Source organism: Bombina bombina, chromosome 6 (assembly GCF_027579735.1).
Source record: "Bombina bombina isolate aBomBom1 chromosome 6, aBomBom1.pri, whole genome shotgun sequence".
In the NCBI taxonomy this organism is placed as follows: Eukaryota; Metazoa; Chordata; class Amphibia; order Anura; family Bombinatoridae; genus Bombina; species Bombina bombina.
This window is the reverse complement of record NC_069504.1, coordinates 478,548,684-478,571,278: the sequence shown is the minus strand read 5'-3', so window position 1 is coordinate 478,571,278 and position 22,595 is coordinate 478,548,684. Positions and strand designations below refer to the sequence as shown.

At 38.6% G+C, this 22,595-nt stretch overlaps 1 protein-coding gene across 7 annotated transcripts in view; it reads right to left on the bottom strand.

Annotated features, from left to right (window-relative positions):
- The window catches only part of HERC1 (HECT and RLD domain containing E3 ubiquitin protein ligase family member 1), a 683,410-nt gene that overhangs the window by 81,062 nt on the left and 579,753 nt on the right, over positions 1-22,595 (bottom strand). For all 7 annotated transcript variants that reach the window (XM_053717285.1, XM_053717288.1, XM_053717289.1 and 4 more), the window contains exons 59-61: positions 22,309-22,455; positions 20,986-21,087; positions 3,815-3,988 (exon numbers count right to left, since the gene is read on the bottom strand). In XM_053717285.1, coding sequence (XP_053573260.1) covers positions 3,815-3,988; positions 20,986-21,087; positions 22,309-22,455 — 423 coding nt within the window. The remainder of the gene's footprint in view (positions 1-3,814; positions 3,989-20,985; positions 21,088-22,308; positions 22,456-22,595) is intronic.

Sequence of the window (22,595 nt, the reverse complement as noted above, 5' to 3'; positions counted from 1 at the left end):
TTTTATCCATTGGATCTAAAAAAGCACAACTGTCCTCGACAGGGATAGTAGTACGCTTTGCTAGAGTAGAAACTGCTCCCTCCACCTTAGGGACTGTCTGCCATAAGTCCCGTGTGGTGGCGCCTATTGGAAAAAAAATTCTAAAAATAGGAGGGGAAGAGAACGGCACACCTGGTCTATCCCATTCCTTATTAATAATTTCTGTAAACCTTTTAGGTATTGGAAAAACATCAGTACACATCGGCACTGCAAAGCATTTATCCAGTCTACACAATTTCTCTGGCACTGCAATGGTATCACAGTCATTCAGAGCAGCTAAAACCTCCCTAAGCAACACGCGGAGGTGTTCAAGCTTAAATTTAAATGTAGAAATATTAGAATCAGGTATCTTTCCTGAGTCATTAACATCACCCACTGACTGAAGCTCTCCTTCCTCAGCTTCTGCATATTGTGAGACAGTATCAGACATGGTTCTTAAAGCGTCAGTATGCTCTGCATTTTGTCTCACCCCAGAGCTATCTCGCTAACCTCTAAGTTCAGGTAGTCTGGCTAATACCGCTGACAGTGTATTATCCATGACTGCCGCCATGTCTTGTAAAGTAAACGCTATGGGCGCCCTAGATGTACTTGGCGCCATTTGAGCGTGAGTCCCTTGGGCGGGAGTCAAAGGGTCTGACACGTGGGGAGAGTTAGTCGGCATAACTTTCCCCTCGTCAGATTCCTCTGGTGATAATTTAAAAAAAAAAAAAAAAATATGATCTTTATTACATAAAATGAAATCAGTACATTTGGTACACATTCTAAGAGGGGGTTCCACCATGGCTTTTAAACATAATGAACAAGAAGTTTCTTCTATGTCAGACATATTTATACAGACTAGCAATGAGACTAGCAAGCTTGGAAAACACTTTAAATCAAGTTAACAAGCAAATATAAAAAACGGTACTGTGCCTTTAAGAGAAACAAATTGTCAGAATTTGAAAAACAGTGAAAAAATGCAGTAAATCAAACGAAATTTTTACAGTGTATGTAATAGGCTAGCAGAGCATTGCATCCACTTGCAAATGGATGATTAACCCCTTAGTTCAAAAAACGGATCAAAAAAACGAAATAGACGTCACAAAGAACTGCCACAGCAAGCTGTGGTCCTACCTTCCCCAATACACGACTTTGGAAAGCCTTTGAGCCCTTTAGAGATGTCCTATAGCATACAGGGGACTCCTGAGTGAATCTGGATGTCACAGTTTGTGTGAAACACTATTCAATGAATAGATATATAGCAAATCAATACAAAGCACACAGATACAATTGAATCACATGCAAAGAAGTGCCAGGAGACCACACAAAAAGCAGGGGAGTGATAAAGTTCATAAGACTGTAAATCCGTGCACAGGGGGTAACCGGTGTCCCGTGGAGCTCCCCTTGAGAAAATCAGCTTACGAGCCGCTACCTCAATCATATAAGGTATGTGAGATGCAGAAGTTGGTTTTACTTCCCTCTATCAGCGTCCCAGATGATGTCAGTACTTCTCCTAATCCAGGATCCTCCGTTTGATCAGATCAGAAGCAGTGGTTACACGGAGTGTATTAGGAGAAAAGTACACAATAATAGTGCAACTTTTTTTATTAAATTGAGGACAAGAAGTGAATAAAATACACTTACGATACACAACCTCAATGATATGAGGCAACAGAAGCGTCTCACTAATATCTCATAAGACTGGAACACCCAAGTAAAAACTGCACTGGACAGTTGCAGTCGCAGCTAATAATCTAGTAGAAACAATGGAAGAGTTGGGTTCGGCAAACAAAGTGTGTACAGTCAGTACACTATCACCTGACGCATTTCGAAGGACATTGGAAATTCTGCCTTCTTCATCAGAGGTTTTCATGCCGAATACTAGGTGAGGTGCGCCATTTAAAGCTAAACGCCTGCACGCTCCTTTCATTTCATACACAGTGATCAGATGCGAGTGTTCACACCCACCGCTACAGTGCTAAATATAGGTGTTGTAAATACTCAGTAACCAACTCTTGAGCGGAAAAGTATATACAGACTAACTGCATTATAAAAAAAGTTAAGAAAATTGCTATGCCAATTCTCATTACATATCCAAAAGATTTTTTGTGGTAGTTGGCAAGCAATAATACTACTAATAGAAATATGTTAAAATTATATAATACTAATATTGGAAAAATCAAAAACATAATTATAATAAATAACACTTAAAATAGTGTTTAAAAATGCTTCCATTTTTTAATCCATAGGCTCTCTAAAAGAACTATCCTCCAGAGGGAGAGTAGTATGCTTAGCCAGCGTGGAGATAGTGCCATCCACCTTCGGGATGGAGCCCCCACAAATCTAATTGAGAGTCAGGGACCGGGAATCATTTTTTTAAAAAAGACGAGGGGGAAAAAGAAGTTCCTACTCTTTCCCATTCGTTACTAATAATGTTCGCCATTTTAACTGGCACTGGAAAAGTCAGAGGGACCTTCCTATCTACATAAACCCTGTCTAATTCAGGGATCTTAGGCTCCTCAGGGAAAGTAGCCTCTGGAACCTCTAGAGTAGACAGAACCTCCTTCAATAAAAAACACAGATGCTCAATTTTAAATCTAAAGGAGGGTTCCACCACTGAAGGAGGTTTAGTAACTGAAGTCTCCGACTCAGAAAGTTCACCCTCTGAAGCTACAGAGGTTAACTCATCCTCGGAAAGCTGGGATATAGTAGCTAAATATGACAAATATTTAGATAACTCTAGGTCAGGAGAACTATGTTTAACCTTTCTCTTGCGTTTGTTAAAGCGAGGTAAGGCACTCCTGGTCGCAGACACCGCCAATTGTAACTGCTTGGTAAAGTCCGTTGGAAAAAAGCCCCCTCCAGATGGAGGATTAGTTGAGGTGCGGGGAACTGCATGTGGAGTGGGTAATGTAGAAAGGGTAGTAATTACTCGAGACCCATATTCCTGAGAAGTAGATGACTCAGAAGGGTTAATAGCACTATGAGTATTAGCAGGCTTGTCTCCCTTCTTAGACTTTAGAACAGTGTTTAGGCAAATGGAACAAAATTGAGCAGGCGGGCAAACCGCAGCCTCCTCACAATATAAACAGGAATTATTAATCAGTAGAAGGAGCGGAACCTTCTAAAGTAGTATCAGAGTTCTCTATAGCTTTGTATATACCCACAGAAGGACAATAAAAAAGAAACGCTTTTCAAAAACGGCACCTTAATACTCCCAAGGGCTGGGGCACTCACCACCTCGTAGACCCAGACAGCTAACAGTGAAAAATAATCTCCTCAGGAGTGATGTCTCCTATAGTGACAAAAGGCAAAGAATGAATGGAGCATAGGGGAAGTGGGAGGGATATTTCAGCCTTTGGCTGGGGTCTCTTTGCCTCCTCCTGGTGGCCAGGTGTTGTATTTCCCAACAGTAAGGAATGAAGTGGTGGACTCTCCCTGCCTTTTGCAAGGAAATTATAAATTTTGACAAAAACACACCCAGATAGACTATATAAATGGATCATCTACAAAACATTTATGGAAAGAAATATCTAGTGTATAATGTCCCTTTAACCAGAGCTCTGAGATTGCACTAACCAGACACGCGCTAACTTCAATTGTGCTCAAGCAATCGTGTTTATTTAAATTGTAATACAAACTAAAAACCTGATGCATGTAAACACCCGCAACAAACCCCTTATCGCTCGTCCTTAACTGTTAGCGCTTAACTCATAATCTAGCCCTATATTGGTAAGCACTAGACCTTTACAGACCGTACATTATTAGGGTAAGAGGCATATGCTACAAACTGTACCTTTTCGTACACATATTGCTCTTGCAGCATTATAGGAAGTCGCTCCAGAAACGTCTGCATGCAGGGAGCCATGTTCAGTCCCACAATCCCTTGTTGCTTTAGTGCTGTTCTGCATGTTGCTAAAATGTGATTAGAGGTTATCCACTCTGGGGTGCAGTTTACAACCAGGACATCCTGAAAATGCACAGTACAAGAAAAGTATGAAATTAAACATGAATAATTAAATACTTTGTTTACAGTTTTCTGTGTAAACATATTATTCTCACCACAGTAATAATAACATATTTTAATTTTCTTTAAATATTTTGCAATTATATTTTATTGTTGTTGATTTGGAATAAAAATAAATTAAAGATGCTTACTAAGCAGTTTCAATGTTAACAGATATATTTTAATAAGTAGAGGACTATATTTATTTTTAAGAACCCCTTACTACAATTTTTAAATATTACAGATTTAAAGTAAGATTAAAAATGTGAAGCAAATGAGTATCAATGATCTTGATTAATTTGCATAAATTATATGAACCAGAACAAAAACATAAGTCAGATATTTTAAGTTGATTAAGTATTTAATGTCCATTGCTACTTATTGCAGATTCAGCTAATATTAAGAAGTGTTAGCACACCACACAAAAGTGAAATAGACTTACAGAAAAAATATATACAGATATTCAAGGCTTGCCTCTTGTAAAAGTTTCAACATAAGATGTGCAGACACACAAAACCCTTAATTTACGCTTACCTGATAAATTAATGTATTTTGTGGTGGTGAGAGTCCACGCGTCCATTACTCCTGAGATTCAACTCCTGGCCACTAGGAGGAGGTAAAAATTCCCAAAACTCTAAAAGTAATCTATCCCTTCCACCTCACTGATTAGCCAGGTTGGTGTATAGCCAAGTAAGGAGAAGTAGAAAGGTAAGAAAGCACAGAACAGGGAAATGAGGTGCGAACATTTTGAAATGGCAGGCACCTAATTTAAAGAGATTTCCAACTGAAAGCTAATTCTGAAGAAGCAAAAAACATCAAAGCGGAATTTAGTAAAGGAATGTAGGGATGACCATGTCTCTGGCTTGTAAGTTTGATCTACAGAAGCCTCATCTTAAAACAGCTTGGGCCTTTTGACCCATGCATGGACCTGATAAAAGAATCAACAGACTAAAGGATTGCCTAAAATCCTTTGTAGCCTGAAGATAAAACCAAAAAGCTTTAATTACATTGAAATTATGTAGAACACGGTCTTTAGAATACTTAGGATTTGGACAAAGAGAAGGAACCACAATGTCTCTATTGATGTTGACCGAAGAATATCTTTGGTGAGAAATCAAATTTGATTCTTAAAACCTTACCTTGATGAAAAACTAGATAAGGGAAATTAAGAGAATACAATTTGGAGGCTCTTCTGGCAGAATAATCGCTAAAGAAATAAAACTTTTTAAGACAGGAGCTTAATGTATAAAGAGAGCATAGGTTCAAATGGATAAACTTGCAAAACTCTTAAAACCAATTTAAAGGGACAGTCTAATCCAGAACTTATATGGTTTAAAAAGATAGATAATGCCTTTATTACCCAATCCCCAGTGTTGCATAACCAACACGGTTATATTAATATACTTTTAACCTCTGTGATAAGCTTGTATCTAAGCCTCTACAAATTGTCCCCTCATTTCAGTTCTTTTGACAGACTTGCATTTAAGCCTATCATTCAAAAATAACTCCATGGGAGTGTGAACAGTGTTATCTATATGGCACACATAAACTAGTGCTGTCTAGCTGTGAAAAACTGACATAATGCACTGAGATAAGAGGCGGCCTTCAAACTCTTAGAAATTAGAATGAGCTTACCTAGGGTTATCTTTCAACAAAGAATCTTTGTTTTTTTTTTAAACGTATTGTAATGTAGGAGTCTCTGTTTCACATAAAGAACACTAGATAGCAACAAACATTTCTCAAGATAAAATTTGTGTTTCAAAATATTGTTTTTAAGTGCCTCGTCTGAGCGGTGAGGTTTTGAATATCAGGCCTTAAAAATTAAACAAAATTCTAAAAATCAGGAAAATTTGTGATTTACCTATTATATAGAACAGAAAAGCTGAATTTGACCCTGAACTAAGACTGCAAACCAAGATTTGCGTGACCAAGCTACAGCAATTAAAATTACAGACGACAGCTCTTGTTTGATTCAAGCTATCGTTCTTGGAAGTAAAACAGTTAGAAGAAAAAAATTAAACCACGTAAAAAACCAAGAGGGCTGCAGGAGCTTCTACAAACTCTGCTTCAAGAACCCTGGACCTCACAAAATGTCTGGGAAGCTTGTTGATTAAACTTTAAATGAAAGCATCTTGGCTATCTAATTCAAGACATCCACATGAAGAAATTATTCAGCGGAATGTAGGGATTTCGACTGAGATAAACTGCTTCCAGTTGTTCACACCTGAAATATGATTTATACCAGTGTCGTGACACTGTTTGATTGAAAAAGCAAGAAAGACTTTTCCTTAAGAAAAGGCCAGCTCTGAAAATCCTACAAGGCTGCATTTATTGTAACCTCATCATCTGAGGAGATCAAACTCCCTGCACTCTTCTGGCCCCCTATACTAAGTCCCAACTTAGGAGACTTGCATCTATCAATATTATTGTCTAGGACACACAAAGAAAGAAAGTCCCATGAGAAATGGACTGAAAATGTATCCATCATGAAAGGGAACGATTTGTTAAAGGATCTTATATAATCTTTTGGAGAAGATGATTGTAATACTTGCACCATTAACTAGGCATGCAAAGTTGAAGCAGACTCATATGAAAATTAGAAAACAAAATAGCATCTAATGCAGCAATCATTCTATCTAGCACTACCATACTGTAGGAATGTGAATCAACTGAAGCTTTGCAAAAGTTGACTGAAGCTTCCTCCGATCAGATAAAGATAGATAGTCTCACAGATAATGAGTCTATGATGACTCCCAGGAAAGATACCGTGGACTGAGGAGACAGGGTGCTCTTTGGAGCATGAATTCTCCATTCATGTTGCTAAATAAACAACAAAAGATTGTTTGTAAGAGAAAATGCTGAAAGTAAAGATGAAGCGTGAATGAAGATATTGTCCAGGTTAGGGGCTACATAAATGCCCAGAGCTCCGATTATTGACAAGAGGGTTCCCAGAATCTTTGTGAAAATTCTGGGAGTTAAGGCTAAACCAAAGGAAAAGCTGCCAACTGGAGATGCTTGTCCAGAAAGGCAAATCTGAGAAACTAGCAGCTCTCTTAGGGGAAAATGAGCCTCAAATCGTTTTGAAGTCCCCTCTCAATGTAGAATCTGGAACACCTCAATTCTTCACCCACTTCCTGGAAGGCAAAGCTTAAACTGGTGAATCAGTGAGGTGGAAGGGATAGAATATGCTTAGAGTTTTGGAAATCTTTGCCTTCTCCTAATGGCCAGGAATTGAATCCCAGAAGTAATATACTCATGGACTCTCAGCACCTTATGAAAGAAACATAGTTACTAAAATCTTTAAAGTAATGATTCTATTATTTTATGAAGACATTATGTTACTAAAAACAAACCATTTTTTTTAAAAAGTGAATATTGTGAGTGCATTCACAATAAGTGTCTTTCATTGATATGATTTGCTCTTCTTATTTTCTTCATGGTATAGAAATCTGAGAACCTGCCAATTTGTATTAAGCTTCTTTCTCAGTGGCGCAGATAATTTTGCTCATTTGTTGGAACATTTTCCCTTTACCCTAGCAATAAGATATATATTTCCATGCATGGACTTGATAAAAGAACCAACAGACTAAAGGATTACCTAAAATCCTTTGTAGCCTGAAGATAAAACCAAAAAGCTTTAATTACATTGAAATTATGTAGAACACGGTCTTTAGAATACTTAGAATTTGGACAAAGAGAAGGAACCACAATGTCTCTATTGATGTTGACCGAAGAATATCTTTGGTGAGAAATCAAATTTGATTCTTAAAACCTTACCTTGATGAAAAACTAGATAAGGGAAATTAAGAGAATACAATTTGGAGGCTCTTCTGGCAGAATAATCGCTAAAGAAATAAAACTTTTTAAGACAGGAGCTTAATGTATAAAGAGAACATAGGTTCAAATGTATAAACTTGCAAAACTCTTAAAACCAATTTAAAGGGACAGTCTAATCCAGAACTTATATGGTTTAAAAAAGATAGATAATGCCTTTATTACACAATCCCCAGTGTTGCATAACCAACACGGTTATATTAATATACTTTTAACCTCTGTGATAAGCTTGTATCTAAGCCTCTACAAATTGTCCCCTTATTTCAGTTCTTTTGACAGACTTGCATTTAAGCCTATCATTCATAAATAACTCCATGGGAGTGTGAACAGTGTTATCTATATGGCACACATAAACTAGCGCTGTCTAGCTGTGAAAAACTGACATAATGCACTGAGATAAGAGGCGGCCTTCAAACTCTTAGAAATTAGAATGAGCTTACCTAGGGTTAGCTTTCAACAAAGATTACAAAGAGAATAAAGCAAATTTGATGAAATAAGTAAATTGGAAAGTTGTTTAAAACTGCACGCCCTATATAAATCATGAAAGTTTAATTTTGACAAGATCTGTTTAAATTAAAGGGAGAGAAGTTGGCCTAATAAATGTCTTTAATCTCACTAAGGGCCTGATATTCAAAACTTTTCCATGATGGAGGGAAATCACACAAAATCTTTGTTTTTTTGTTAAACGTATTGTAATGTAGGAGTCTCTGTTTCACATAAAGAACACTAGATAGCAACAAACATTTCTCAAGATAAAATTTGTGTTTCAAAATATTGTTTTTAAGTGCCTCGTCTGAGCGGTGAGGTTTTGAATATCAGGCCTTAAAAATTAAACAAAATTCTAAAAATCAGGAAAATGTGTGATTTACCTATTATATAGAACAGAAAAGCTGAATTTGACCCTGAACTAAGACTGCAAACCAAGATTTGCGTGACCAAGCTGCAGCAATTAAAATTACAGACGACAGTTGTTTGATTCAAGCTATCGTTCTTGGAAGTAAAACAGTTGAAAGAAAAAAATTAAACCACGTAAAAAACCAAGAGGGCTGCAGGAGCTTCTACAAACTCTGCTTCAAGAACCCTGGACCTCACAAAATGTCTGGGAAGCTTGTTGATTAAACGTTAAATGAAAGCATCTTGGCTATCTAATTCAAGACATCCACATGAAGAAATTATTCAGCGGAATGTAGGGATTTCGACTGAGATAAACTGCTTCCAGTTGTTCACACCTGAAATATGATTTATACCAGTGTCGTGACACTGTTTGATTGAAAAAGCAAGAAAGACTTTTCCTTAAGAAAAGGCCAGCTCCTACAAGGCTGCATTTATTGTAACCTCATCATCTGAGGAGATCAAACTCCCTGAACTCTTCTGGCCCCCTATACTGAGTCCCAACTTAGGAGACTTGCATCTATCAATATTATTGTCTAGGACACACAAAGAAAGAAAGTCCCATGAGAAATGGACTGAAAATGTATCCATCATGAAAGGGAACGATTTGTTAAAGGATCTTATATAATCTTTTGGAGAAGATGATTGTAATACTTGCACCATTAACTAGGCATGCAAAGTTGAAGCAGACTCATATGAAAATGAGAAAACAAAATAGCATCTAATGCAGCAATCATTCTATCTAGCACTACCATACTGTAGGAATGTGAATCAACTGAAGCTTTGCAAAAGTTGACTGAAATTTTAGCTTCCTCCGATCAGATAAAGATAGATAGTCTCATAGATAATGAGTCTATGATGACTCCCAGGAAAGATACCGTGGACTGAGGAGACGGGGTGCTCTTTGGAGCATGAATTCTCCATTCATGTTGCTAAATAAACAACAAAAGATTGCTTGTAAGAGAAAATGCTGAAAGTAAAGATGAAGCGTGAATGAAGATATTGTCCAGGTTAGGGGCTACATAAATGCCCAGAGCTCCGATTATTGACAAGAGGGTTCCCAGAATCTTTGTGAAAATTCTGGGAGTTAAGGCTAAACCAAAGGAAAAGCTGCCAACTAGAGATGCTTGTCCAGAAAGGCAAATCTGAGAAACTAGTAGCTCTCTTAGGGGAAAATGAGCCTCAAATCGTTTTGAAGTCCCCTCTCAATGTAGAATCTGGAACACCTCAATTCTTCACCCACCTCCTGGAAGGCAAAGCTTAAACTGGTGAATCAGTGAGGTGGGAGGGATAGAATATGCTTAGAGTTTTGGAAATCTTTGCCTTCTCCTAATGGCCAGGAATTGAATCCCAGAAGTAATAGACTCATGGACTCTCACCACCTTATGAAAGAAACATAGTTACTAAAAACAAACCATTTTGTATTAAGCTTCTTTCTCAGTGGCACAGATAATTTTGCTCATTTATTGGAACATTTTCCCTTTACCCTAGCAATAAGATATATATTTCCTGGTACATTTAATCATAAAACTTGTTTTATAATATTTATCTGTTTACTTTGCCTGGATTGCATCAGCCAATAGGATTTTTCCTACCTTAATTCCGATTGGCTGATAGGATTCTATCAGCCAATCGGAATTGAAGGGACGCCATCTTGGATGACGTCACTTAAAGGAACCTTCATTCTTCAGTCGCCGTCAGATGGAAGAGGATGCTCCGCGTTGGATGTCTTCAAGATGGACCCGCTCCGCTCCGGAAGAAGATAGAAGATGGCGCCTGGATGAAGACTTCTGCCGGTCTGGATGTCCTCTTCTGACCGGATCGGATGAAGACTTCTGCCCCTCTGGAGGTCCACTTGTGCCCGGTTGGGTGAAGACGTCTCAAGGTAGGGTGATCTTCAAGGGGGTAGTGTTAGGTTTTTTTAAGGGGGGATTGGGTGGGTTTTAGAGTAGGGTTGGTTGTGTGGATGGTGGGTTTTAATGTTGGGGGGGGATATTGTATTTTTTTTTTTTACAGGTAAAAGAGCCGATTACTTTGGGGCAAAGCCCCGCAAAAGGCCCTTTTAAGGGATATTTGTAATTTAGTATAGGGTAGGGAATTTTATTATTTTGGGGGGCTTTTTTATTTTATTAGGGGGATTAGAGTAGGTGTAATTAGCTTAAAAAAAATGTAATTTTTTTTTATTTTCTGTAATTTAGTGGGGTTTTTTTGTACTTTAGTTTAATTTAATTGTAGTTAATTGTAGTTAATTTATGTAATTAATTTAATGATAGTGTAGTGTAATTGTAATTTAGGTTAGGATTTATTTTACAGGTAAATTTGTACTTATTTTAACTAGGTAGCTATTAAATAGTTAATAACTATTTAATAACTACTCTACCTAGTTAAAATAAATACAAAGTTGCCTGTAAAATAAATATAAATCATAAGCTAGCTACAATGTAACTATTAGTTATATTGTAGCTAGCTTAGGGTTTATTTTATAGGTAAGTATTTAGTTTTAAATAGGATTAATTTATTTAATTGTAGTAACTTTATTTCGTTTTATTTAAATTATATTTAAGTTGGGGGGGTTTGACTTAGGGTTAGACTTAAAGGGACATTATACACTCATTTTTTCTTTGCATAAATGTTTTGTAGATAATCTATTTATATAGCCCATAAAGTTTGTTTTTTTTTAATTAAAGGGCCATAATACCCAAATGTTTAAACACTTGAAAGTGATGCAGCATAGCTGTAAAAAGCTGATTAGAAAATATCACCTGAACATCTCTATGTAAAAAAGAAAGATATTTTACCTCAAAAGTTCCTCAGTAGCCACCTCCCATTGTAAAGGATTTCTAAGCAGCATTTTAGTGTGTTTGTCCTGGGACATCTGAAGGGACTAGCATCGTGCACTCTCATATTATTTCACCAATCAGGTAAAGGAAGCTTACTATGAAATCTCATGAGAGTTAAGTCAAATCTCATGAGATCACAGTAAGAGTTCATGACCTCAGCACTGCTGATGCTGATTGGCTGCTGTTCATTTCTTCATTTTTTTTAATTTTTTTACCTGCAGCTGGGAGCAGCTGAGTATAACTTTTTACACAGAACTTACTCTGCTGAGCTGAGGAAATTGTGAGGTAAAATATCTTCCTTTTTTACATAGAGATGCTCAGGTGATGTTTTCCTGTCAGCTTTTTACAGTTATACTGCATCAGTTTCAAGTGATTTAGCATATGAGTATTATGTCCCTTTAATGTATAGTTTTGCTTATTTTTAAATAACATTGCTCTGATTTTCAGACTCCTAACCAAGCCCCAAAGTTTTATGTGAATACGCTCGACTACCTACTCCAGCTTGCTCCTGTTTGTGTAAAGGGTCTTTTCATATGCAAAAGAAGGGGGAGGGGGGAGTGTCTTATTTACCACTTGCAGTGGGCTTTCCAGCTACCTTTTCAACAGAGCCAAAGTGACAGCTTCTAAGTAAGTTTTTAAACAGTTTTATACTGGATTCTTATATCAGAATCTGTGCATATTATTCTTTAAAGTAGTGTCTATTACATGCAGTTATATGAAAATGAGTGTATACTGTCCCTTTAAGGACCAGTAAACACAGCAGATTTGCATAATCAACAAATGCAAGATAACAAGACAATACAATAGCATTTACTCTGAATTTCAAATGAGTAGTAGATTCTTTTCTAACACATTTAGTTATATATATTTCCACTCCCCCTGTACCATGTGATAGCAATCAGCCAATCACAAATGCATATACGTATAGTCTGAGTTCTTGCACATGCTCAGTAGGAGCTGGTGACTCAAAAAAAGTGTAAATATAAAAGACTGTGCACATTTTTTTTAATGGAAGTAAATTGGAAAGTTGTTTAAAATTACATGCTCTATCTGAATCATGAACATTTAATAAAGCCTGAGTGTCCCTTTAGGTTTAATAAATTTAATATAGTAGCAGCGACGTTGTGGGCGGCAGATTAGGGGTTAATAAATGTAGATAGGTTTCGGCGATGTTAGGGACGGCAGATTAGGGGTTAATAAAATTTAACTAGTGTTTGCGAGGCGGGAGTGTGGCGGTTTAGGGGTTAATATATTTATTACAGTGGTGGCGATGTACGGTCGGCAGATTAGGGGTTAAAAATTTTAATTAAGTGTTTGCGATGCGGGGGACTGTTAGTGTACTTTTTAGCACTTTAGTTAAGAGTTTCATGTTACGACGTTAGCCCATAAAACTCTTAACTACTGACTTTTAAATGCGGTAGGAGACTTGACAGGAGAGGGTCTACCGCTCACTTTTTCCAGCAATCGCAATACCGGCGTTAGAAAAAACAAAATTTATGCTTACCTGATAAATTTATTTCTCTTGTGGTGTATCCAGTCCACGGGTTCATCCATTACTTGTGGGATATTCTCCTTCCCACCAGGAAGCTGCAAGAGGACACCCACAGCAGAGCGGTCAATATAGCTCCTCCCCTAACTGCCACCCCCAGTCATTCGACCGAAGACAAGCAAGAAAAAAAGGAGAAACTATAGGGTGCAGTGGTGACTGTAGTTTAAAAATAAAAAACACCTGCCTTAAAATGACAGGGCGGGCCGTGGACTGGATACACCACAAGAGAAATAAATTTATCAGGTAAGGATAAATTTTGTTTTCTCTTGTAAAGGTTTATCCAGTCCACGGGTTCATCCATTACTTGTGGGATACCAATACCAAAGCTTTAGGACACGGATGAAGGGAGGGACAAGGCAGGAACTTAAATGGAAGGCACCACTGCCTGTAAGACCTTTCTCCCAAAAATAGCCTCCGAAGAAGCAAAAATATCAAATTTATAGAATTTAGAAAAGGTATAAAGCGAAGACCAAGTCGTCGCCTTACAAATCTGTTCAACAGAGGCCTCATGTTTAAAAGCCCATGTGGAAGCTACTGCTCTAATAGAATGAGCTGCCATTCTTTCAGGAGGCTGCTGGCCAGCAGTCTCATAAGCTAAGCGTATTATACTTCTTAGCCAAAAAGAAAGAGAAGTTGCCGAAGCCTTTTGGCCTCTCCTCTGTCCAGAGTAGACAACAAACAAAGCAGATGTTTGACAAAAATCCTTCATAGCTTGTAAATAAAACTTTAAAGCATGAACCACATCAAGATTGTGTAATAGATGTTCCTTCTTTGAAGAAGGATTAGGACATAGTGAAGGAACAACAATCTCCTGATTGATATTCTTATTAGATACCACCTTAGGAAGAAACCCAGGTTTGGTACGTAACACTACCTTATCTGCATGGAAAATCAGATAAGGGGAATCACATTGTAAAGCAGATAACTCCGAAACTCTTCGAGCCGAGGAGATAGCTACTAAAAACAGAACTTTCCAAGATAAAAGCTATTATCTATGGAATGCAAAGGTTCAAACGGAACCCCTTGAAGAACTTTAAGAACTAAATTTAAACTCCATGGCGGAGTAACAGGTGTAAACACAGGCTTGATCCTAACTAAAGCCTGACAAAACGCCTGAACATCTGGAACCTCAGCCAGACGTTTGTGCAACAGAATAGACAGAGCAGAAATCTGTCCCTTTAAGGAACTAGCAGACAAACCCTTCTCCAATCCTTCTTGGAGAAAAGATAATATCCTAGGAATCCTGAACTTACTCCATGAGTAACCCTTGGATTCACACCAATGAGGATATTTACACCATATCTTATGATAGATTTTCCTGGTGACAGGCTTTTGAGCCTGAATTAAGGTATCAATGACCGATTCGGAAAAAAACACGCTTTGATAGAATCAAGCATTCAATCTCCAAGCAGTCAGACGTAGAGAAATTAGATTTGGATTTTTGAAGGGACCTTGAAGTAGAAGGTCCTGCCTTAGCTGCAGAGTCCATGGTGGAAAGGATGACATGTCCACCAGATCTGCATACCAAGTCCTGCGTGGCCACGCAGGGGCTATCAAGATCACCGAAGCTCTCTCCTGCTTGATCTTGGCAATCAGACGAGGGAGCAGAGGAAACGGTGGAAACACATAAGCCAGGCTGAAGGAACAGGGCGCTGCTAGAGCATCTATCAGCGCTGCCTTGGGATCCCTGGACCTGGATCCGTAACAAGGAAGCTTGGCGTTCTGACGAAACGCCATGAGATCCAGTTCTGGTTTGCCCCAAAGTTGGATCAACTGGGCAAATACCTCCGGATGGAGCTCCCACTCCCCCGGATGAAAAGTCTGCTGACTTAGAAAATCCGCCTCCCAGTTCTCTACTCCTGGGATATGGATAGCTGAGAGATGGCAAGAGTGAACCTCTGCCCATAGAATTATCTTTGAAACCTCCAACATTGCCAGGGGGCTCCTTGTTCCCCCCTGATGGTTGATATAGGCTACAGAGTCGTGATGTTGTCCGACTGAAATCTGATGAACCTGACCGCAGCTAGCTGAGGCCAAGCCTGAAGAGCATTGAATATCGCTCTTAATTCCAGAATGTTTATTGGAAGGAGGGCCTCCTCCTGAGTCCACGAACCCTGAGCCTTCAGGGAGTTCCAGACTGCACCCCAGCCCAGAAGGCTGGCATCTGTCGTTACTATAGTCCATTCTGGCCTGCGGAAACTCATTCCCTTGCACAGATGGACCCGAGATAGCCACCAGAGAATCCCTGGTCTCTTGATCCAGATTTAGTAGAGGGGACAAATCTGTGTAATCCCCATTCCACTGATTGAGCTTGCAAAGTTGCAGTGGTCTGAGATGTAGGCAGGCAAATGGAACTATGTCCATTGCCGCTACCATTAATCCGATTACCTCCATACACTGAGCCACTGACGGACGAGAAATGGAATAAAGAGCACGGCAGGGAGTTAGAAGTTTTGACAACCTGACCTCTGTCAGATAAATCTTCATTTCTACTGAATCTATCAGAGTTCCTAGGAAGGAAACTCTTGTGAGAGGTGAGAGAGAACTCTTTCCTTCGTTCACCTTCCACCCGTGAGACCTTAGGAATGCCAGAACAATGTCCGTATGGGAACTGGCGATTTGAAATGTTGACGCCTGTATCAGGATGTCGTCTAGGTAAGGGGCTACTGCTATACCCCGCTGTCTTAGAACCACCAGAAGGGACCCTAGAACCTTCGTAAAGTTTCTTGGTGCCGTGGCTAACCCGAAGGGAAGAGTCACAAACTGGTAATGCCTGTCTAGGAAGGCGAACCTGAGAAACTGATGATGATCCCTGTGTATCGGAATATGTAGATAAGCATCCTTTAAATCCACAGTAGTCATATATTGACCCTCCTGGATCATAGGTAGGATGGTTCGAATAGTCTCCATCTTGAAGGATGGGACCCTGAGAAATTTGTTTAGGATCTTGAGATCCAAGATTGGTCTGAAAGTTCCCTCTTTCTTGGGAACTATAAACAGATTTGAATAGAAGCCCTGCCTCTGTTCCTCCTTTGGAACTGGGTGGATCACTCCCATAACTAGTAGGTCTTGAACGCAATGTAAGAATGCCTCTCTCTTTATCTGGTTTGCAGATAATTGTGAGAGATGAAATCTCCCCTTTGGAGATAAAGCTTTGAAATCCAGAAGATATACCTGGTAAACAATCTCCAGAGCCCAGGACGAAGAGAGAAAGTCTGCCCCCCACTAGATCCGGTCCCGGATCGGGGGCTACTTCTTCATGCTGTCTTAGAGGCAGCAGCAGGCTTTTTGGCCTGTTTCCCCTTGTTCCAAGCCTGGTTAGGTCTCCAGACTGGCTTGGACTGGGCAAAATTTCCCTCTTGTTTTGTAGAAGAAGAAGATGAAGCTGCGCCACTCTTGAAGTTTCGAAAGGAAAGAAAATTAGTCTGTTTGGTCCTTAACTTGTTGGACCTATCCTGGGGAAGGGCGTGGCCTTTTCCTCCAGTAATATCAGAAATGATCTCCTTCAGTCCAGGCCCAAATAGGGTCTGCCCTTTGAAGGGGATCTTAACAAGTTTAGACTTTGAAGTGACATCAGCTGACCAGGATTTAAGCCATAGCGCCCTACATGCCTGAATGGCAAAACCTGAATTTTTAGCCGTTGGCTTGGTTAAATGAAAAACAGCGTCAGAAATAAATGAATTGGCTAACTTAAGAGCCTTAAGCCTGTCAAGGATATCATCCAACGGGGTCTCTACCTGTAAAGCCTCCTCCAGAGACTCGAACCAGAAAGCCGCTGCAGCAGTGACTGGGGCAATGCATGCAAGAGGCTGGAGAATAAAACCTTGTTGTATAAAGATTTTCTTAAGGAAACCCTCTAATTTCTTATCCATAGGATCTAGGAAAGCACAACTGTCCTCGACAGGAATAGTTGTACGCTTAGCTAGGGTAGAGACTGCTCCCTCCACCTTAGGGACCGTCTGCCACAAGTCCCGTGTAGCAGCATCTATAGGAAACATTTTCTTAAAAGCAGGAGGGGGAGAGAACGGCACACCTGGTCTATCCCATTCCTTAGTAATAATTTCTGAAAACCTCTTAGGGATTGGAAAAACATCAGTGTAAACAGGCACTGCAAAGTATTTGTCCATTTTACACAATTTATCTGGGACTACAATGGTGTCACAGTCATCCAGAGTCGCTAAAACCTCCCTGAGCAACACGCGAAGGTGTTCAAGCTTAAATTTAAATGCTGTCATTTCAGAGTCAGACTGAAGTAACACCTTCCCTGAATCAGAGAAGTCACCCACAGATAGAAGCTCTCCTGCTTCAACTTCTGCACATTGTGAGGGTATATCAGACATAGCTACTAAAGTGTCAGAGAGCTCTGTATTTGTTCTAGCCCCAGAGCTGTCTCGCTTTCCTTGTAACCCTGGCAGTTTGGACAATACCTCTGTGAGGGTATGATTCATAACTGCCGCCATGTCTTGTAAAGTAAACGCATTGGACGCGCTAGATGTACTTGGCATCCCTTGAGCGGGAGTTATAGGTTCTGACACGTGGGGAGAGCTAGATGGCATAACCTCCCTTTTGTCAGTCTCAGAAACCTCAGGTGATAAATCTTTAAAAGCCATAATATGGTCTTTAAAACTTATAGAAAGGTCAGTGCATTTGGTACACATTCTAAGAGGGGGTTCCACAATGGCTTCTAAACATAATGAACAAGGAGTTTCCTCTATGTCAGACATGTTTAACAGACTAGTAATGAGACCAGCAAGCTTGGAAAACACTTTAATAAATGTGAAAAAAGCAATAATAAAAAAACGGTACTGTGCCTTTAAGAGAAAAAAACTACCACATAAACTGCAAAACAGTGAAAAAAATTAGTAAACTCTACGAAATTTTTACAGTGTGTATAAGGGACTAAAGCAGCATTGCACCCACTTGCAAATGGATGATTAACCCCTCAGGCCCAAAAACGAATTAGAAAAACATTAAACCTGTTAACAAACAGTCAAACACACTGCCACAGCTCTGCTGTGGCTCCTACCTGCCCTTAAAAACGATTTTTGCAGGAACAAAACCCTCTATAGAGGTCCTATAAGCCAGAGGACTCCTTCAGGGAAGCTGGATGTCTCAGACTGAAAACGAAAATAGGCCCCTCCCACCATGCACTCAAAGTCAGAGGGCCTTAAAAAAGTACTCCTAGGAGTAATCTAACAAGCCATGTGGAAACTAGGCCCCAAATAAAGATTTATCACCCTCAGAGAAAAAACGTTTTTATTTATAAATCATGCAACGTTTTTACACTAAGTAATATAGGTTTTAACATGAATATTATCCCTTTTTGCAAGCATGATCCCAGTTGTTGTTAAATCACTGTATCAGGCTTACCTTAAATATACCAGGCACTGTCAGCATTTTCTAGACCTTATCATCTCTCTAGAAAAAAATATACTGAACATACCTCAAAGCAGGCAATCTGCAGACCGTCCCCCCAACTGAAGTTTTCTTTCCATACTCTTCAGTTATGTGTGAGAACAGCAATGGATCTTAGTTACAAACCGCTAAGATCATCAAACCTCCAGGCAGAAGTCTTCTTCCAATGTCTGCCTGAGAGTAAAAACAGTACAACGCCGGTACCGTTTAAAAATAACAAACTTTTGATTGAAGGTAAAAACTACACTAAGTCACCACATCTCTCTTGATACTTCCTTTATTGTCGAGAGCTGCAAGAGAATGACTGGGGGTGGCAGTTAGGGGAGGAGCTATATAGACAGCTCTGCTGTGGGTGTCCTCTTGCAGCTTCCTGTTGGGAAGGAGAATATCCCACAAGTAATGGATGAACCCGTGGACTGGATACACCTTTACAAGAGAAATCCCATTAAAAAAGATAGGATACGCAATTGACGTAAGGGGATTTGCGGTATGCGAAAATTACGGAAAAAAAGTGAGCAGTACACCTGTACCTGTCAGACTCGTAATACCAGCAGGCGTTAAAAAGCAGCGTTGGGACCCCTCAACGCTGCTTTTTAAGGCTAACGCAAGACTCGTAATCTAACCGTATATGTTTAGAGGTCATTCAATATCCGAGAAAGCTACTTTGCCTATAATATTATGTGTTTAGCAATAATCTTCTTTATATTCAGACCCATATAGGAGCAACCTACCTGTACTAACTAAGAAGTCTGAGTGCAGGCACTATATCACTTAGCAGATACATGAAAAATGCTAGTGCCATTACTAAATAAGTTGACACTTTTAACACATTATATATTTAGGGGTATTTCACTACTTGAGAAAACTAATTAGACTATAATTTTAAGTGTTTAAAATAACCTTATTTATATTTAGACTTATATAGGTGTAACCCACTCATGCTAACCAAGAGTTCTGAGAGCATAAGAGCAGGCACTATCTCATCCTGCATATAGCTGAAACTATAATTGTTGAAATTTAGTCCCTTATAAGAATCAACTCCTATACTCAAATACTTATAGTCTAGCCCAATATAGTTTTTGATAATGATCATATTGACTCAGCCACCTCTAAATTAGAATGTTCCATTAGAGCTATACCTTTCACAATTTAGGACACAGCTGAGTTTTCCAATTCTATTGTCCCTTACCATGGAGTGCTACATTAGTACAATTATGTATAGGACTATTACAACCTCATTATAATATATAAAACCATTAATTTGGTCTGTGCTAATTGGCTGGGGATGGAAATGTGCTGTCTGTGGCCGAGAAAGCATGTTGTCTATATATTATAAGGCATAGAAAAATGTAATCCCTAACTTAATTTTACTTTATATTATAGGTCTATGTCTGAGGTATATTTTTATTATTACGCAGATTGGAACTCAGCAATAGAATACGCTATGTCACCCTAATGGTATATGATGTTCTTCTAATTCTACCCTACTGAAGACTCATTACTACTACTAAGTCCACAAACTTATAAATACTAACGATCTTTCAATAGCGCACAACATCCTCTTTCACCATAGAATAAACACTATTTTGGCTTTATAATAATATAGAATCCTTAATTTCTCCAGTTGTATAATCCATTTATGATATTAGTTGTTAAAGGGATACTGAACCCAAATGTTTTCTTTCGTGATTCAGATAGAGCATGCAATTTTAAGCAACTTTCTAATTTACTCCTATTATCACATTTTCTTCATTCTCTTTATTTGAAATGCAAGAATGTAAATTCAGATGCCGGTCCATTTTTGGTGAATAACCTGGGTTATTCTTGCTGATAAGTGGATAAATTAATTCACCAATAAAAAAGTGCTGTCCGGAGTCTGAACCAAAAAGAAGAAGCCTAGAAGCCTTCTTTTTCAAATAAAGATAGCAAGTGAACGAAGAAAAATTGATAATAGGAGTAAATTAGAAAGTTGCTTAAAATTGCATACTCTATCTGAATCAATAAAGAAATATGTTGGGTTCAGTGTCCCTTTAATTCACTTTTAAGCTATATAGGTCCAAAAGTGACCTTTTCAAACATCAATATTCCTCTCCCTGGTTTTATGAGTGATCTTAGGACCAAGAATGGACTCCTTCTATTGAGGAATTTAACAAAGAAAACATTGTAAAACTGAGGTTTAAGACGCCTATTTTTTGTTTCTCATTGTGAAACCTATCATCGTGTTAATAGCCATTGTTAGACTGAAGCTTATGTCATTACTGTTTTGTTTTTGGCTTTCAAAATATGTTGTATACTTTGTATAACTTCAATACAAATGTATATAAAAAAACATAAATACATAAGTTATAAATGTCTGCACCATGTAAAAAAAATCAGGAGGCCATTTTAAATAACTTGTATCTTGTATCTTAAGATGCTATGTTGTGATTTACCTTTGAACGGTTAGAACAGGCAGCCACGCCAACCTCAGGTATCCACACAGTTGTTGTAATGGCACCAGATCCAGTGACAACAGACTGAAGGACAGAGCCATCCTAAAACAGAGAAGATCAGAATAATTGGAAGTTTACTAACATACATTACGTTAGGATCTGTCAAAGTGTACAAACAGTGACAGAGATTAGATTATCCATGGACGTGTACTACTGGTAGAGATATGTTTAACAGAACAGTTTAAATGAAAAGACTAATGAGCAGCAAAATCTGAGTGATTGCACAAGTGTAACTAGCTCTGCTGATTGTGTCACAGACAGCTCAGCACCTGAGCAGTACTTCTACTATGTGTTCAGCCCCTTTGCAGGGTTTAAACGCAGGGTGGCGCAGGGTCCCTAGTCTTAAAGGCACAGTAAACACCTTGTAATCACAAGACATTTCTGTTGTGTCACTATAGAAAATCATATAAGTCTTAATGTTTTAAAGAAAATTAAGATCCTTCTTACTGTAATTATTTGTCAATAGCCAAACTCCAACCACCATTTGCCTTAATTGGAGGAGCCAATCTGGGCTTTAGTCCTCAGACAACAAGGTTAGCCCCGGCAAAAATGTTAGCAAACAGTGCATTGTTTTGCAGTTGTTATCTAATAAAGCCAATAAGGAACAGATTTATAGCAGAGTTAGCCTTGATAAGTCACAAAAGAACAGTTTAAGTTCTAGGAATTAGAAATTGCTAAATTTTCATGGCTAAATTACATGAAAAAGGGCAAAATAAATAACTGTATATTGCAAAGTTGTTTGATTATACATAACTAAATATTTTATATACAAATCTCAATGTGTTTACTGTAACTTTAAAATTACATGCGCTAACAAATTAGAGCAAGTCATTTTTTGATTATGATTAATTTTCCTTTCATGTAGCACAATGCCAAATACTAAAGGCTTTCTTAGGATATAGACAGGGTGACCATATTGCCGCTTTAATAAGGGACACCTATGAAAAATACAGGGCTGTTTAAAAGAAATGTTTTGTATAAGAACCCTTACATATGTATTTTTCATATGTGTCCTTTTTTAAAACGTCAATATGGTCACCCTATATATAGAACGCATTTAGTATACTTGGTAATGTTGTTAATGCATTGTCATTGTGCCTATGTCTAAACAACCCTTACACAAAAGGTTGTATTATAGGCAGCCTTTTATGTGTAATCCAGATGACATATGTATCAAAGTAGTGCACAACATTTTAGTGAGTTTTTCATGACAGTTCAGGTTACAGACCATTAGGTTCCCTTAAGTTAGTACCATCTCCTCACCCTTAGAGACCATATGTTGACAAGACCACCAAGTCCACCAGACACCAAGGCAAGCCCATCGGGGCTGAAGGCCACTGTGCGCACCGGAGTGATGTGGCCCCTGAGTCTATATACACATCTCACTCCTTCAGTTTTTCTGAACAACTCCTGAAATAAAGCAGAATTAGGGAAAAAGTAGGCCCTGTATCACATCATTAATATAATATGTACTTAGGAGGCTAAAGGATAAAACACATTGTGGATTAAATCATAATAATGCCACTACCTTTTTGATGTTCACTACACTA